General features: G+C 36.3%; 1 protein-coding gene and 1 long non-coding RNA gene across 2 annotated transcripts in view; both read left to right on the forward strand.

Moving 5' to 3' along the window:
- The first annotated feature begins 457 nt into the window (after positions 1-457).
- Positions 458-3,079, forward strand: LOC307159710. Its single transcript, XR_013821431.1, has 3 exons — positions 458-793; positions 1,819-1,853; positions 2,155-3,079. It is a non-coding gene; the product is annotated as an uncharacterized lncRNA (long non-coding RNA).
- A 1,109-nt stretch (positions 3,080-4,188) lies between these two features.
- The window catches only part of LOC307159631 (uncharacterized protein), a 732,752-nt gene continuing 719,067 nt past the window's right edge, over positions 4,189-17,873 (forward strand). The window contains exons 1-5 of the mRNA XM_079873101.1: positions 4,189-4,592; positions 5,185-5,289; positions 6,012-6,096; positions 6,375-6,573; positions 6,668-8,498. Of these exons, the coding sequence (XP_079729227.1) occupies positions 4,534-4,592; positions 5,185-5,289; positions 6,012-6,096; positions 6,375-6,573; positions 6,668-8,498 (2,279 nt within the window). The 5' untranslated portion in view covers positions 4,189-4,533. The remainder of the gene's footprint in view (positions 4,593-5,184; positions 5,290-6,011; positions 6,097-6,374; positions 6,574-6,667; positions 8,499-17,873) is intronic.

Genomic DNA, 17,873 nt, shown 5'->3' on the forward strand with positions numbered 1-17,873 from the left:
AAAAGGCTGTGATTTAAAGGTCCACTGTTAAATTTGCAGGTAATTGCTTGTATTTTGGTTTTACATCAATTTTACGTTTTTTAAAATGAACTTGTCTGTATTTTTACAGAGTTATGTGTAATTTTACAGGAATTATTATAATATTTTACAGATTTTTTTTCTGTGAAATTAGAAAACAAAGTAAAGGTATAACTGCGGAAATCAGCATCTATTCAATATGTTTTCCTTACAGATTATTAAGCATGTGGGGGTTAAAGTGAGTTTTTTTTTTAGGTTAAATAATAGTATTTGTGCACACAGTACCCTACATAGGCTACAGTAGGCCTGTATTGAATTATTTTTTATTTCACATTTTATTTTATACTCATTTTGATCATTATTTCATTGTCTTATTCTCCCATAATTTCATGTATATTTTATGAATATTTTTTCCAAATCTCCGTTGCTGCACATTCAGGGCTTTGTGTGTGTGAGTGCGAGCGCGCGATGACGCAGATTCAAATTCGCCGCCATTACTTTTCCGCTGTTTACTCCCGCCCACAACGGTTAACGTTAGCTGTAGCCTGTAGCTGATCAGTCGAGTTTGGGCAAGCGGGAGATTTGAATTCAGTCTACTCTCGTGAAGTGGATTGTGAGATCAACAGTGGTTCAAAGCAATCGTATTCGTCAAGAGGCGAGCAGCCGTGAGCAGGAGCTGTTGTGAGTCAGTCTGTTGGATTCTTCGGAAATAACGCCCTTTTCAGTGAGCCTTGTTCGTCACGGCGGACATCATGCCAACCGATCACCGGCTGAGGTAAGAGTCTCATTATACTAAGTAACATGTGAACGATATTTTATATTACATTTGTGTTACGTTTACAGTTTTCAAGCTAACGTTAGCATTCTTAAATTATGTTCAGTCATAACTGGCGAGAGCTGGAGGGCAAAACACTGAAAATGTAGCATGCGTCTTTACATTTTCCATCTGTTTTAAGAAAGATCAGCTGAACCCACACCTCAAAAGACCTAAAACAAGCTTTCGTAGACTTGTTATACATATCAAAGTCCGTTTAATTGTGTATAATAAAATCTTTGTTAATACGCGATAGTATCTGTCAGTAAATCAATCTCTTAAATGGCGGGACATTTTGAAACACCGTCTGGAAGCTCAAACCTCTTCTCTTAAAAAATATCCTCGGTTTTAATTATAGTAACCACGTTTTTGGCGTATTTTTATTACCATTTTTAATAACTACAGTTATACTACAAATACAAATAGGCCTATCATGTTTTTTGTTTTGTTTTCTTTGTGGTTAAACCATAGTTAATTTTCGTTAGGGTTAACATGGCTATCTCAAGACTGGTAAGAAAACGAATTCAGTAAATACTGTACTTGATGATACAGGAAAGCACATGAGACTAGAATATGAACACAACATGATAAATTGCATATTCTGGGTGCATCTGCTTGCCAACACGTAGCTATATAATGCATATATTAGGCTTATAAAATAAAAGTTGATAGAATGTTTGTGTTCTGATGAAGAATTTAACGTATCTACATTTTGGATGGCCTGGGGTCATCATAGTAGCCTTTTTCATAGGATACTTTTGATCATTGGTTATGAAAATTGCATTGATCCAGATGAACAGACAGTTAACTTACACCCCTAACGTTAGGTGTCTCGTCTCAGCTCAAAACTTCACTGTTAGCCTTTCCTGCTCAGCTTCCAGATCATAGTCAGGTTTTGCATTGTCTCAGTGGAACATATTCTTACATGTGTAAATGTAATACTGAGTGGTTCTTTTTTTTTTCTTTTTTTTTTATTGTGATTTCAGGTCAAGTGGAAAGCAGAATGATCATGGCAAACAAGGTATGGGAAGAAGTAATTTAAAATATTGTAATGGCCGAGTCTTCTGATTCCATATGATTGCACTAAAAGTGGCAGAAAATGTCATTTGTTTTATACTGTATTTTCCCATGTGAATATCATTTGATCCTTGTGAGGCCACTGTAGCTGCACAAGGCTTGGTTTTACTACAGTAAAACCACAATTGTGTTAGATTCCACCCATCTATTTAATTTTGTTTTTTTGTAGTGTAACTAGGCTCTGTCATTTAGAAACATGACTTTTCCTATCACTTAATGACACATATCTCTACCTTTCATTCCAGCCAGAGGATCTGACGGTTGCTGCTCGCATCTCAGCCTACCTGATGGAAAATTCTTGCTGGATGAATGACCTTCACCTTCAACTCAACCTTGCCAAGACAGAACTGCTTATGGTTTCAGCCAAACCATCCTTGCTGTGTGATCCTGCTGATTTGCCTTATACAACATCAGAAAGATTCGGCCCTTCCTATCGGAGCTACACAACTCCTTGTCTAAGCTCTTGTTCTATCCAGACTGAACTATTGTAATGCTCTCCTGGCGGGCCTTCCAGCATCAGTCAAACCTCTGCAACTGATCCAGATGCTGCAGCAAGACCTAAACTCACTGCTTCAGATCTATGTGTCTCCAGAAGCTTGTGTTCTGCAAGTGATCATCCCAAAGAGACACAAAATCACTTTCACTGACCTTTCCCTGGACTGTTCCCTGCTGGTGGGATGACCTGCCCAACTCAACACATTTTCAAGAAACTGCTAAAGATCCATCTTTTCAAAAACACTTGACACAATAATACTAAATCTTTGTTTTAACAAAAAAAAGAAAAATTGTGCACTGTGCTACACTAACTGGGACTTGTCACTGCACTTGTTGCTTCTATTGTTCTCTTAATTTTAAGTCACTTTAGATAAAATGTAATTGTAAATGTTTAAAATAAGTTATATTAGAGTATAAAGGTATACAGCAATTGTCTTTTAATGTGGATATTTTTACATGTTCTAAATTATATACTTAGCTTGTATTTCCTATCATTCACGTATCTTGATGTTCAGTGTTGTTTAATGAGTAATACTGTAAATGTGCAGGTATTCCGTACTTGTACGTTTAGTTAATTTAACAGAAATTGACTGTACATTTGCTATTATTAAGTACTTAAATAGAGATTGGTCGAAGTTGTGAAACGATCTGCAAAAATTAAAACTGTAAATATACAAACTTTGTATTTGAATTTATGTACTTATTGCATTTTTATACATAACTTCTTATTTTACACAGAAAAACTATGTGTTAAAAGATAATTACTGTAGATAGACAGAGCATTATTATAAAAGAACTTTATGTATGCCTAGGTAGCATAGGTTACTATGATACCCTAACTGACAAAAATGCCGAAAATAAGGCAAAAGGACAATCCAGTAGTGATTTAAGCGGAATCGTAACACATCCGGCACAGCTCCGGTAGGCGGAATCGTTTCACGCACCCGTTACGCATCTGTAACGGGATGATCAGGCGGTGCTGGATCGGCGCTGGCACATATCCGTAACAACCCCTAAAAACAGATCAGAAACGGCTTTGGCCCGATGTGCGTTTGGACTCAGGAACGAGTCCGTGAGGCGGATGCGGGACAGACCCGGCTCTATCGTTTTGCGATTGCGGCCCTGTTCCGTTACAGCGTCCAGTGGCTATCTGGGTAATAATTATATGAATTTATAAGTATTTTAAACTCAGTAACGCGTGTTGTCAGTCCGCGCGCGTCGTTCTCAGAATCTCTTGCTGGTCTCGATGGATTGTGGATTAAAGTCATTTGTAATTATTAGGAACGTTATATTGTATAAGTTACAGAAGGCTGTTCTTCTGCTGCTCCGAACAGACGAAGAATCTGCCAGAAATTACAATATTTTGAAGTTAAAACATGAAGTTTTATTGAGAGGTTTATTGAAAACGAATGTGTTTCTGAAAGTTTTCCCCCATTTCCTCCTCAGTTTTAGGCTGTTGTTTTTGTGGTGTGAAATCGAAAGTATTTTTGAAGCAGACATTTACAGTAGACAGACAGATGAAGCCTGACGTCAATGACCAACAATCTGCTGTTATTAAACTGAATATTTCAGTTCATATATAGCAATTATGGTTAGTAGTTATACAGTATGTCTATTATAATTCTGCTTAGTGCTTACTTTTACTCAATCAGTTATTTTAGGATCATTTGAAAGTAATGAAATCAATCATCATTGTGAACTTGAAGTAATGATTAAATGACAAATGATTCAACAATTAATAAAGATTGGGTAAATATGATTGTAAAATGATATTAAACTGTAATAGAGAATATAACAAATCAGCTTCAATTTTCCCACTCAAAGTTTTAAACACAATTTCTGTTCCCCAATGAATTAATATTTAGAGTCAGTTAAACTCATTAAACAATCAGAAATGATTAAGACCATTCGGTTATTTTACATGGCAATATATTTGTCTGTAACTCACTTTATTTTATAGATTGTTTTTGCTGTTGCTGTTGTTGATGATAACTCCGCATTCTTCATTATTGTCTTAAATAAGATGTTCTTCATCTGTGTAAAATGGTGTTATTTCCAGGTGATGCTGAAGGATTGAGTGTTTCCAGAAAGCAGTGCTGATCAGTTTTCAGTGTCAGTTTAGCTGCAGTATGTCAGAGGAAAGAGGAAAGGACTCTCTCTCTCAGATGAGTCTCTCAGAGAAACACAGGTAAGACTGCGTCTGTTTTCATCAGTTTAAACTCCACTGGACTTTGTGTTTCCCTGTCAATAACACAACTTTAAGCATATTTGCACATGCTTTGCACAATTTCTATTTTTAACTTCTTAAATTAACTCTGACATTGTCTATAAAGCCCTGTTTGCTCTATAGAAAATATTAATAATTTGTTAATAACCTTCTAGATGCTGAATTAATCCAAATAAATGACTTTAGTTTTTAGATCATACAATTATTGACAGACATTAGGAAACAACTATACACTTAATTTAATTCAAGTATGCTAACACAACTGTGTCACACAGACATTTCTGCTCTCTATTTCTGTCAATAAACAAAAACTTGAAATGTTCTCATAAATTAGAGTGAAGTATTTTTTAACATATTAAATCTCTCTCATATATATTAAAGAAATTGTTAAACTAATGTGAGCCAGTAAAATAAAATAGTAGTTAACAATAAAACAGTAAATTGTGTGAGTGTGTGTATTTCTGTGGAGGATTAGATAAAGACACAGATGTGTTTCACACACAGTTGATCCTCCTGTACTAAAGTGTTTTCTCTCTGTTCTTTGTGTCATCAGTGTAAGATCAGGCTCACATGTGTCCAGCTCTGTGTCTCTGAAGAGTGATCGGTCTAAAGGAGTACCACCAAACTTCAGTGAGAAAACACCATCATCTAATAAAAGGTATTTTGTGTGTTTACATTACATTATATTGTTGTATTATTTGTCTACAGTGGTTTATGTGATTGAACTTGACTGAATAAAACAATAAGCCACAATAATACTCAGTTCCTGGGAACCTTATGAAACTCATTCCAATAACACAATTACACAGGCAGCCACAAGGAGACACAAATACACTATGGAAAATAGATCATGAAACTAAACATGTATATATGTTTATCCATCCGACTGTAGTCATAAATGGACAAATGCACAGCTATACTGCATTTAATTACTATTTGCAACATTAAACCTTTTCAAATGAGACTAAAGTATCTCCTGTAGTAAAGTGTTTTCTCTCTGTTCTTTGTGTCATCAGAGTAAGATCAGGCTCACATGTGTCCAGCTCTGTGTCTCTGAAGAGTGATTGGTCTAAAGGTAGAGTACCAAACTTCAGTGAGAAAACACCATCTAATAAAAGGTATTTCATAAGTTTCTAATTTTTTGTCACACGTTGTCTGTGTTTAAAAGTTGTATCAGCGAATACCAATCATGAAACATTTTTAGATCCAATATTTATCATTATGTATCATTGAATCATTTATCATGATATTTCTTATTGACTACTCTGATAAATGTTTGATCTGATAAATATTTATCAGAGTATTCACAGCTAATGCTTTTTCTCTTTCTGTGAAATTTTGCCTGGAAAATCAGTATTTATTTTATTTATTTGATTACAGGCTTCAATATGAGACATTAGACTCAGACGTTCAGACTCACAGGAACCACGAGAATTTCAAAGACAATCTTCTAGGAATCTTCCAAGTAGGAAAACACATTTTTATAAATGTTTAATATTTCTAACAAACAAATATGTTATTGAACAAAGACATTTTATTGAATTCCTCCAGATACATTTTTTCCTTTCAAGCACTTATATATTTTTTATTTTTCTATTTGTTAAAAATATCAGCTGGTTAACATGTTAGTCTTTTAACTGGATTTTTTTAATAGATATTATAGTTATAGAATAAATTGTGTTGACAAAATGTAGATGTACAATTTGGTTTAAATTGTGTCTTTTTTCTTACTTTTGTTTGTAGGATCTTGAGAGCAAAATAATCACGTTTCTGAAGAATGAGCTGAAGAAGTTTAAGAAAATATTACAAAAAGAGAAGAACACACAACACTTTGTGAAGGACTTTAATGAGAACAGATCCAGTATCAAAGAATCAGCTCTTGATCTCACACTACATTACCTGAGAGAGATGAAGCAAGATGAAGCTGCTGATGCTCTAGAAGGTTAGAGACTCATGATCATCTGTCTGATTGTCTCTTATAAATGTAGGAGAGAAAAGGAAGACTAAAACTGTCTATTTTCTGTTCCTGTGTTTAGATGAGCTGTTCTTCATTCATCATCTGAAATGTGGCCTAAAGAAGAAGTATCAATGTGTGTTTGAAGGAGTTGCGAAGCAAGGTGACTCCACACTTCTGAATAACATCTACACAGATCTCTATATCACTCAGGGTGGCAGTGAACAGGTCAATACTGAACATGAGGTGAGACAGATTGAAGTTGCTTCCAGGCATCATGAAGCACAAGAGAAACAGGTTAAATGCACAAATTTGTTTGAAGCTCATGAAAAAGATAAGGAGATCCGAACTGTACTGACAAAAGGAGTCGCTGGCATCGGGAAATCAGTCTCTGTGCAAAAGTTTGTTCTGGACTGGGCTGAAGGAAAAGAAAATCAAGATATCCGCTTCATATTTCCTCTTCCATTCAGAGAGATGAACTTAAATGAGAAAGAAAAACTAAGTTTGATGGACCTTGTAACTCAATTTTTCCCAGAGACAAAAGGACTGAACCTTACAAGAAGGAATCAGTTCAAAGTGCTGTTCATCCTTGATGGACTGGACGAATGTCGCCTTCCTCTGAAGTTTGATTGTAATGAGACGTGGAGTGATGTATCGTCACCAGCCTCTCTGGATGTTCTCCTAACGAACCTCATGAAGGGAAATCTGCTTCCTTCTGCTCTCGTCTGGATCACCACCAGACCAGCAGCTGCCAGTAAGATTCCTCCTGACTGTATCGACCGGCTGACAGAGATACGAGGATTCAGTGACGCACAGAAGCAAGAGTACTTCAAAAAAAGATTCACCGATGAGAATCAGGCCAACACAATCCTAGATCACATTAAACAATCAAAGAGTCTCTTTATCATGTGCCACATCCCAGTCTTCTGCTGGATATCAGCCACGGTTCTCCATAACATTCTGGAGGAGAAAAGAAATAATGATGTGAAAAACACTCAGGCTGATGCGATCTCTAAAACACTGCAGGAATCAAACACTGAAGACACTCCCAAGACTCTGACACAAATGTACACACACTTTCTCCGTTTTCAGATCCAGCAGAGCCACCGAAAGTATGATGGAGAATACACACCAGATGTTTTCTGGGATAAAGACGCCATCCTTTCACTGGGGAAACTGGCATTTCATCAGCTGGAAAGAAACAACCTGATCTTCTATGACACAGACCTGGAAGCCTGTGGTATTGATGTCTATAAGGCATCAGTGTACTCAGGCATGTGTACCCAGATCTTTAAGGAGGAAACGGGGATCGTTCTTGGTACCATGTACTGCTTTGTTCACTTGAGCATTCAAGAGTTTATTGCAGCCCTTTATGCACATCTGTTTCTAGACATCAACAAGACAAGTGTGATTGATCATGAGTCTACAGAACAGGAAAACAGAAATGAAACCATGATTGATTTTCTCAAGACTGCAGTGGACAAGGCGCTCGAGAGTGACAATGGACACCTGGACCTTTTCCTTCGCTTCCTCCTCGGTCTGTCACTCCAGTCCAATCGACGACTCTTACGAGGTCTGTTGACACAGCAAGACGGCAATGACCAGAGCAACAAGGAAATAGTTCAGTACATCAAGCAGAAATTAGAAGAAAATCTTCCAGCAGAGAGATCCATCAATCTGTTCTACTGTCTGAATGAACTGAACGACCAAACTCTGGTGAAAGAGATTCAGACCCACCTTAGCAAAGGAAGTCTCTCATCTGGTGACCTTTCACCTGCCCAGTGGTCTGCTTTAGCCTTTGTGTTGTTGACATCAGAGGAGGAGCTGGAGGAGTTTGAGCTTCAGAAATTCAAGAAATCAGACGAGTGTCTCATCAGATTATCGGCAGTCATCAAACCCTCCAGAAGAGCTCTGTAAGTATTTTAATATATTTTGTCATGTTTTGCTCTCATCTGAAAAATGTCTTATCTACATTACTGTATAGTGATTCCTCATCATGAACATGAACTTATCCCTGTAAAGCCTGACATATGAAATAATAGTCAGAATTTTTTTTGTGTGTGTGGAGACAGTTTATCAAACCTTTAGAAAAAATATAAAAGACCATGTAAAAATGTTTGCATGTTTGTCTTGTATCATATGATACACCAGACTTTAATGACTTGTATAGAATTATATATTAGCTCATACTCATACTTGTGGAAAAATAATTGGGGAAATAATGTGGGGGAAATAATGTAATTTGGTACAGATGTTATTTATATTGCCAATAAGTAAGATGAAATTCTGAAAGGTTATAATATAAAACATTGAGATTTTTATAAAACAGGCTTAAATAAAGTACATCATATATTAGTTGTCCCTGTCACGTGTCAGCGTTTGTTTGGACTTTCAGTTCGAGTTTTGCTTGGTTCCTATTTGCCTTTCTATGGTTACCGTCATTATCAGTTCAGTTGTGTCTCCTGTTTAGTCATCATCGTCATTAGTGGTCGACCGATATATCGCCAAGGCTGATACTTGGCACTTTTAAAATATCGGCCGATACGTTTTTCTGATTTGCCGATGTGTTGGAAGCGGGACTTTTATTTTGACGGCGCTCCGGACTTTTATTTTGACGGGCGGTGCTGAGAACACCAGTGTACACGGTGCGATTTTTGCTGTTTTTACGAGCTCGCAGAGTATTTTTTTCACTCGGGAGTAATCGAGTGGAATCGGTGATGCTCGCATGGTCGCGGCTCGCAGCATGTGAGAGGAATCACGAGCCGAGCCGAGCACGTTATGAGCACCTCCCCGACCTCCCGATCATTTTTAAACATGATTTTCACCAGCTGTCCCCTATTGCTAATCATACACAACCACGTGGGGCTATACCTCAGTGGCAGCAACCATACAGGGTGCGCATACACTGTCACACACACACACACACACACACACCTCTCTCTCTCTCTTTAGTTTTTATGTTGAAAGGAATGGCTACTGTTCTCTGCTTTACAACAAATCATTTGCACACACATTTCTGTCATTTTTTCTATCTGAAGCTTGGCCTGCTGCATGCAACATTGACGGTCTCTGTGTTTAGCGCGAAAGCTCACGTGATTGCTGCCGGCTCGGGATAAAATTCGTGCAGGACAGACAGTCGTGCCGTGTACCAGCTGCTTTGACGCGATTATCAGTTAAACTGACTCGCAGCGTGTGCAATATCTCTCGACCTCCCGAGTGTCCGATCCTGGTCCGAACTCGCACCGTGTACGCCCGCCTTAAGAAGAGAACACCAGCGCCTGAGAAGAGAACACCTATGGCGGCAAATCAATGCCAATAATAAACGAGCGCACAACTGATGCGGGCGCGCGCGGTAAATGACATACGCGAGAGGATAACAGATCTACACGCGAAGAAACGGGAACTCGCGAGCTCATTCAAACCCTGCGCGCGCGCATGACATCATCTCTGCACGCAATACAAGCCCTTGCGTGCGCGCATGATCATTCCCCACGCGCTCGCGCTTGATCTGCTCTCGCCTGCTGCTTTTGCTAGCTCGAACACTTTTATTTTTGCCAGTCGAGGGGCGGGACTTACTGTTTTAATAACCTCAAATGTCATTGGTTACTTTTCCCCTTTTCCAGAAGTCAGTTGCGATTGGACGCCTGTCCAATGACTCGTAATTCACTTGACTTGAGACATGAGACATCACTTCATTTGTTTTATTTATTGTGTGTAATGTGATTTAATGCATTGTTAATATAGAATAGATTCTTACCAGATACTTTATTAACAGAAAGTCTTATTGCATTGTGTCGTTAAAAGATATTTAGGCTACAGACTATGACGCATTTCCATGGTTATTAGCATTGCAAATTGACCAAATCTTTTATAAATTTTTAGGTAATATAAGTGGTTAATTATGTTTTCTATTAAATGCAAAAGGGGTTCTGGCTTCTCAAAGTTAAGATACAGTACACAGCATGAATTAGCTTACAAATGCCTTTTCAGAATTTTCTACAAAATATAGAGGAACAAAATTAAACCCAGCAAATTAGATATTAAAATATTATATAGTGATCTTAACCATCTAACTTTTTGTAAGCTAATAACCTAATAAGAGAAAGTATGAGGCAAGTACAGTACACCGTATAAATGATTACACCCCATCTGAACATAACATATCTTCAAAAAAAAAAAAAAAAAGCCCTAGATAAAGAAAAAAATCTGAATTTGTTTGGGTTTCAGAGGGGTGTAATCATTTATGCTGTGTACTGTATCTTAACTTGAGAAGCCAGAATCCCTTTTACATTTAATAGAAAATATAATAAACCACTCAAAATTGACATAATAGTAATACACAGGATGATAACAAAAGCTTACACAACAACTCTTGAATATTGATAAACAAGTAATGTATCTTTCACCCAAAGCCCTTATATTTGCAACTATTTAATGGACACGTTTTACATGTCTGAGGTTCTCAGAACCAATATAATTTTGGTTGGGTAAACGTAAATAGTGGTGAATGAGAGTATAGTGGTAATGTAGTGGTGATATACAGCAAATACAGGTGAAACTCGAAAAGTTAGAACATCGTGCAAAAGTTCAAAAATAGAAACAAATTCAAAATTAGAATATTGTGAAAAGGTTTTCATAAACTGTAAGCCATAATCATCAAAATTATAACAAATAAAGGCTTGAAATATCTCACTTTGCATGTAACAAGTCTATATATTAGTTTCACCTTGTAAGTTGAATTACTGAAATAAATAAACTTTTGCACATGAACTTATTCTAATTTTTCGAGTTTCACCTGTATGACTTTACATTCCCATTTTTCTCCAATTTATTTTAGATATTTTAATGCCAATATCACAAATCACAGTGTTATAAATATAAAATGTAAAAATGTATACAAATTTGGGTCAATTTGCAATGCTAATAACCATGGAAATGCGTCATAGTCTGTAGCCTAAATATCTCTTAACAACAAATTGCAATAAGACTTTCTGTTAATAAAGGTATCTGGTAAGAATCTATTCTATATTAACAATGCATTAAATCACATTACACACAATAAATAAAACAAATGAAGTGATGTCTCATGTTTCAAGTCAAGTGAATTACGAGTCATTGGACAGGCGTCCAATCGCAACTGACTTCTGGAAAAGGGGAAAAGTAACCAATGACATTTGAGGTTATTAAAACAGTAAGTCCCGCCCCTCGACTGCCAAAAATAAAAGTGTTCGAGCTAGCAAAAGCAGCAGGCGAGAGCAGATCAAGCGCGAGCGCGTGGGGAATGATCATGCGCGCACGCGAGGGCTTGTATTGCGTGCAGAGATGATGTCATGCGCGCGCGCAGGGTTTGAATGAGCTCGCGAGTTCCCGTTTCTTCGCGTGTAGATCTGTTATCCTCTCGCGTATGTCATTTACCGCGCGCGCCCGCATCAGTTGTGCGCTCGTTTATTATTGGCATTGATTTGCCGCCATAAACACCAGCGCCTGATCACACAGCGCTCACTCACATTCTCCGTCTTCATTAGTTTACAATCTCTGTCAGTCATATCTAATACTTTGTCAGACAGAACTGGCAAACAAAGAAAGTAAATGGTATGCGAAAAAGTAAAGTGTTGCTTTTATATTATTTGTAACAGAAAAGGCAAACAATCAGGCTAAAATACTTTCTCATTTACTGTCAACATTCAGCAAATGCGCATCTACATCATTTAAACAAATCTCTGAATATCTAATAAACATTTAATATCACAAACCTTGCAGATTTAATGGAATCCAGCTGTGATATCTTGTAAGGTGTGCATTTGTAACCTGATAAACGTGTGACTGCGAGTGACGGTCGAGTGAAGTGAGTGAATGCGAAGAGAAGATCAGCTTCACAGGAGACGCGGTCGAAAAACTTTAAATCCTTAATATTAAAATATGCTGTGCTATATCCAGTTGGCCACTGTGTCATATTCATATAGGCCTAGTTTTCACTGTGTGCTGTATGCAATATTAGCGTTACCTTGTCTTTATTTGCAAAAATATGATTACCAGTGCGCACGATATTACCAGATTACTGAGTGCCCTTTTACAGTGTTTGCTTCCTTTTTATTAACATATTCATATATTTTTAAACAATTACTTTATTTGTGAAAAATACTGTAATAGGATTGCAGATTCAAGAAGTTGCCATCTAAGCATGTTTATTTTAAAGATTTGTTTTCTAATTTATTTAAAATTTATAAAATATTGATTAAAATAAATATAAAGTATATAATAATTAGGGGTGCACGATTCAGAAAATGTCACGATTCGATTCGATATCGATTTTTAGGCTCAAGATTCGATTCAAAATCGATTTTCGATTCAAAAACGATTCTCGATTCAAAAAAACGATTCACAGTATGTAAATGTTAGGGGTGGGAATCTTTAGTCACCTCACGATCTGATCCATTCCTATTCTGGGAGTCACGACGATTCTTTATCTACTCCTCCCCCCTCCCCTCCCTATTAATTCATTAGTTTACATAGGTAATTAAGTACTTTTTTTTTAAAAAATTACAAATTTAAAAAAAATAATTAAAACAGTTGTATGTTAAGAATTTTAAACTAATATACCTTCAAAACATACAAGTAGCAAATAATAAAGAGGAGCATAGAAACATAACAAACAAACAAACAAACAAACAAATAGTGCTTTCAGGAGTAGCCTATTTAAGATTATCTGAACGTTTTCCATTCAAGAACTGTGAGTGATTTTTCTTCATCTTTACTGTTGTTTTTTACTATGACATCATAGACTGCGGGAGATCTATTAAGCTGCATTCACGCACGGATCTCTTTTGAAATATAAGAAGTAAAGTGGTTTGTCCTGTCCGTTTAATCCCTTAAGACATAACTGGCTGTGTTTACATTAATTTTGCACAAGTAGCCTATATTAAACCACTTACACGGAGTCGCACAGCCGCATGCGTGAGCAGTCTACTACTCTACACAAAACGCGCGCCAGCATTTGAAATTGAAAGCAGCCTGCGGTGAGGTTCATATTTTAAATGTCCACTGCATTCCAAACCACATAAATGATGACTTCGTAGAGCATTTGTAAGGAAAATACCGAAAGGCGAGACAGCACACTCTTAGAAAGAATGTGTCAAAAATGACACAACCTGTTAAATTTTAACACATTTGTGGGTGAGCTCCAGGACTACTAGTTTTGTGTTAATTTCAACTCATTCACTGTGTTAATGAGTTTAACACACTAAATGTGTCAGAAAGGTTAACATAAAGATGTGTAAAATATGTGTAAAAGATGTGTAAACATGTGTAACATTACCACAGTATGTGCTATCCTTGGCTACACACACTGTGTTAAGAAAGGTATCTAAAATCCTAAATCCTAAACAAAATAAGCATTTGACAAAATAAAGTCTGTGGTTGATTATCTTATTTATTATAATGACTGACATATCAACAATTAAATTCAATCCAGAATAGAACAATACAATTTAAAGCAGTCAAAAAGGAAATGTCCAACATAGGATAAAACAGTTATTTTCACAATCTCATTAGGTAACATGACCTTCCCCACCTTCAAAATAATTTCACTTATTTCCAAAACATTTTTGGCTTGATGTACATTGGTGGCCTAGTTTAGAAAATATTAAGCATTTTAATGTTTTTGAAAGAAATCTCTTATGCTCACCAAATATTTTATTTGATACAAAAATACAGTAAAAACAGTAAATATTGTGAAATATTATTACAATTTAAAACAGCTGTTTTCTATTTGAATATATTTAAAAAATATTATTTTATTCATGTGATCAAAGCTGAATTTTCAGCATCATTACTCCAAGTTTTCAGTGTCACATGATCCTTCAGAAATCATTCTTATATGATGATTTGATGCTCAAGAAACAGTTCTCATTATTATTATCAATGTCTGTACTCCTCCATCTTTTTCACAGCATTGAAGTAAAAGTGATCATAAAATCAGTCTTTAATAAGCCAATCTTTGGGAATAAGCATTTTGTTCACCTTTGGGAAAAATACATAAATGAACCTAAACCTAAATTAACTTATCCTGTTCAGAACTTAGTCTTGTTTAGCCAGACCTATCCCTAGACTCTATTGCAGCTTTTCTTAACCAAGGACCACCCAAGAGGACGTTTGACTGACATGTAACGCAACCAATCACAGTTCGTTTTGTTCTGCGTCATGTTTAGGGGCGTGATAATATATGATGTTGATGTCCCTACAATAACAGACTGGCTGCATCTAATAAATTATTCATTCAAGAACGTTAAGCAAGTTTACGGCAACAATGGAGCCGCGAACTTCAAATACTTTTGAAAATCCAGCGTTTAGTTGATCCTGGTAAGCGCTCATTGTCACAGTTGTAAGCACAATAGCATTCTTCTTCCACGAGGGGTTTTGGTGTCACAACATTTGTTTCCAGGCGAACCGATAAAGAACAGGACACTCACATCTCCCGAACATCCTGTAGAATTCAACCAATCAGATCGCGACTTTGAAACTCCTGAAGTGTTTCCAGAAAAGTGTGACATATGCATCAGTCCCGTTTCCTGGATGCAAACGTGTCCACCAACACAAATGTGCTCTGTTCTTCTTCAGAGAAGATCGCAGTTCCAACACTATATAAAAATATAATAGGGAGAGAGAGAGGGGAGAAAATTACACAAGCATCAAATTGTTTTTAATCTCCATCATACTATAATTCAGAATATAAATATTTGTAAGTAACAGCCTTTTGTCAGCACATTCAAACATTTCAGTTGAACTGTAAACTAAATTATGCCAGATTAAATTTTAATACTTACATTTCCTTAATTCTCTCCAAAAATGCTGAGATTCGTAGGCTTAACTGCAATCAGGGAACTTGTTTGCAGTGAAGGGACAGCTGTTTGAGACAAATACACAGTAAGATACATGATGCATTAAATCCCCATGTGATGATCTTTTTCTTTCCCTCAGTAGTTAACCTACCTGTGCGCTGATAGGCTATGCTTATTAGGCACCTTCCTGGTCAGGTCGGACTCCTTGGCCTAATAATAGATCAAAAGAATGCAAAAATAAAAACTTAAGTTGTTTAGAATGCTTGATTTGATATGAATTAATGATTTAGTGAGTTTTACTGCAATGCTTACCTGAATAAATTAAATCTGGTGAGACTGAACACGGTGGTCGGTGGAAAATGGTCCATCTTCTGATTGGTTCATTTGCTGTGTAATAAATATTAGACATAATGCAAAGGTCACTTATTTGATATAAAGTTAGCACATGTATTGTATGCTAACAGTTACCTAGCCTGCACATCACTGGCTCAAGAGCACTTATGACATATTGCTAATCATTTCAGCAAACTTTCAAATCCACTACTACGACTACATTTTATACGTAACGTTAATCGAATTAATAAAGAGTATACGATTTTTAAAACACCCTTACAGATAACATTTTGTGTATTGTAAATCGAGTAGCAGCTAGCACTAAGTTACAATCTAGGTGCGGTCACGTTTACCATTGCTTGGCGAAATTTTTGCGTGTAAAATCCATTTAAAGGTCTCTTCATTATCTGGAATTTCGTGTGAAAGTGGAAAAAAATTATGCCGATTTTGAATCGGGGTTTCCACGCAAATTCGTTTAATCATTGATCAACATAAAGCTGCTTGGTTTAGCCGTGCTTCAGCTAACTTTAACGTTACACTATTGACAATAGTCAAGTTTTTTGCCCGCAAAATCTCGTCGTAACCTAGCTTTTAAACCAGTATTAAAATAACAGTAGCAGGAAATATTGTTTTTGTAAATGAACATGAGTAAAAAAATTATAATTCAAGTACAGCTCACCTCAAGAACCTTGAGCATCACCAGCGTGATTCGGCGCGAATCATGTCCTCCCTGGTAAAGAGGTGGTTTTCACGAACAGTTTTGACGCGAGGGGTAGTCGATAACGAAGTGATAAGGTATACATGTTTTATTTTCAACAATATAGTAAAAACAAAATAGTTGCTGTTGTTAACAGACCTTTATCTACTAACGTTACTGAACTGACTGGAACTGGATTATGTTCACTCAAAAGTCACATACCTTATTGGTTGGTTCAGTTCGACTAGCTAATTTAAATAACGGTCGCGTTATAAAAAATAACACATTAAAGTGTGTAAGTCATAGACTGTAAAAGGTGTAAGCACATCAGTCTACTCATATTGTGTTAAATGCTTTGAGTAAATACCCAAGTTGTGTAAACTTTAAACTACACATGGATATGTGTAAAATAGATTATTTTTTTATACACAGTTTTAGTTAATATTGACACAAAATGTGTAAATTAGAGTGTTACACATAATTTGTGTAATTTTTCTACACATTCCTTCTAAGAGTGCACGCTTCAAGTGTAACGTAACATCAAACAAAGCGCGTGTCTCTCACCGCGCATCCTGTGCAATGAAGTCTGTGAATGTCCTTGTAATTCGCTTCAACCTTTCCGAACTTATGAAAGATTATTTTACGGAAAGTTTGATTGATATATGTATGTGTGTGAGGAATTGGAAGAAAGCAGATTACGGGTGTTTCTAAAGCAAACTCCGCGTCATCGCATATCTGGTTAAAAACTAAGCTCAGAATCGATCCAGAATCATTGGAGAGAGAATCGCGATGCATCGATGGATCGATTTTTTTCTCCCACCCCTAATAATAATAATATCGGCTTTACATCGGCTATTGGCCATCCTGCTCTCTTAAGATATCAGCATCGGCATCGGCCATCAAAAAACCAATATCGGTCGACCACTAATCGTCATCTAGGCCTATCTCACCTGTGTTCTGTTAATCAGTGTAATGTGTGTTTATATTTAAGTTCCATTCTGTTCAGTCAGTCCTTGTCCGATCTCCGTCTTATTTAGTGTGTGTGAACCTTCTGCCCGTCTTCTATGTACCTGTATTATTTATATTGTGAGTAAATGTTTGCATTGGAACTTTAGATTCTCCTTCGTCTTCTTCTGCCTGCACCACACCGTGGCAGTCCCTCTGTATCTCCTAGTAATTAGACATTTTAAATGCTTATTTTTATCAGTAATTCTGTAGTTTAATGTAATAATAATGTAATGTAATATGTAGATTGAGAGATTTACAAATAAACATTTATCAAAAGCCTGTTGTATAATATGTGATGTACACATTTAAAGTAGTTTTTTTCTACAAAAAAAGTTCAAAATGTTTTTTTTTTCAATGTTTTTATTTTATTTATTTAGTAAATATTAAGTAAAATAAACTATAAATGTAATTTC

The sequence above is a fragment of the Squalius cephalus genome (assembly GCF_949319135.1).
Source record: "Squalius cephalus genome assembly, chromosome: 1".
Taxonomy (NCBI): domain Eukaryota; kingdom Metazoa; phylum Chordata; class Actinopteri; order Cypriniformes; family Leuciscidae; genus Squalius; species Squalius cephalus.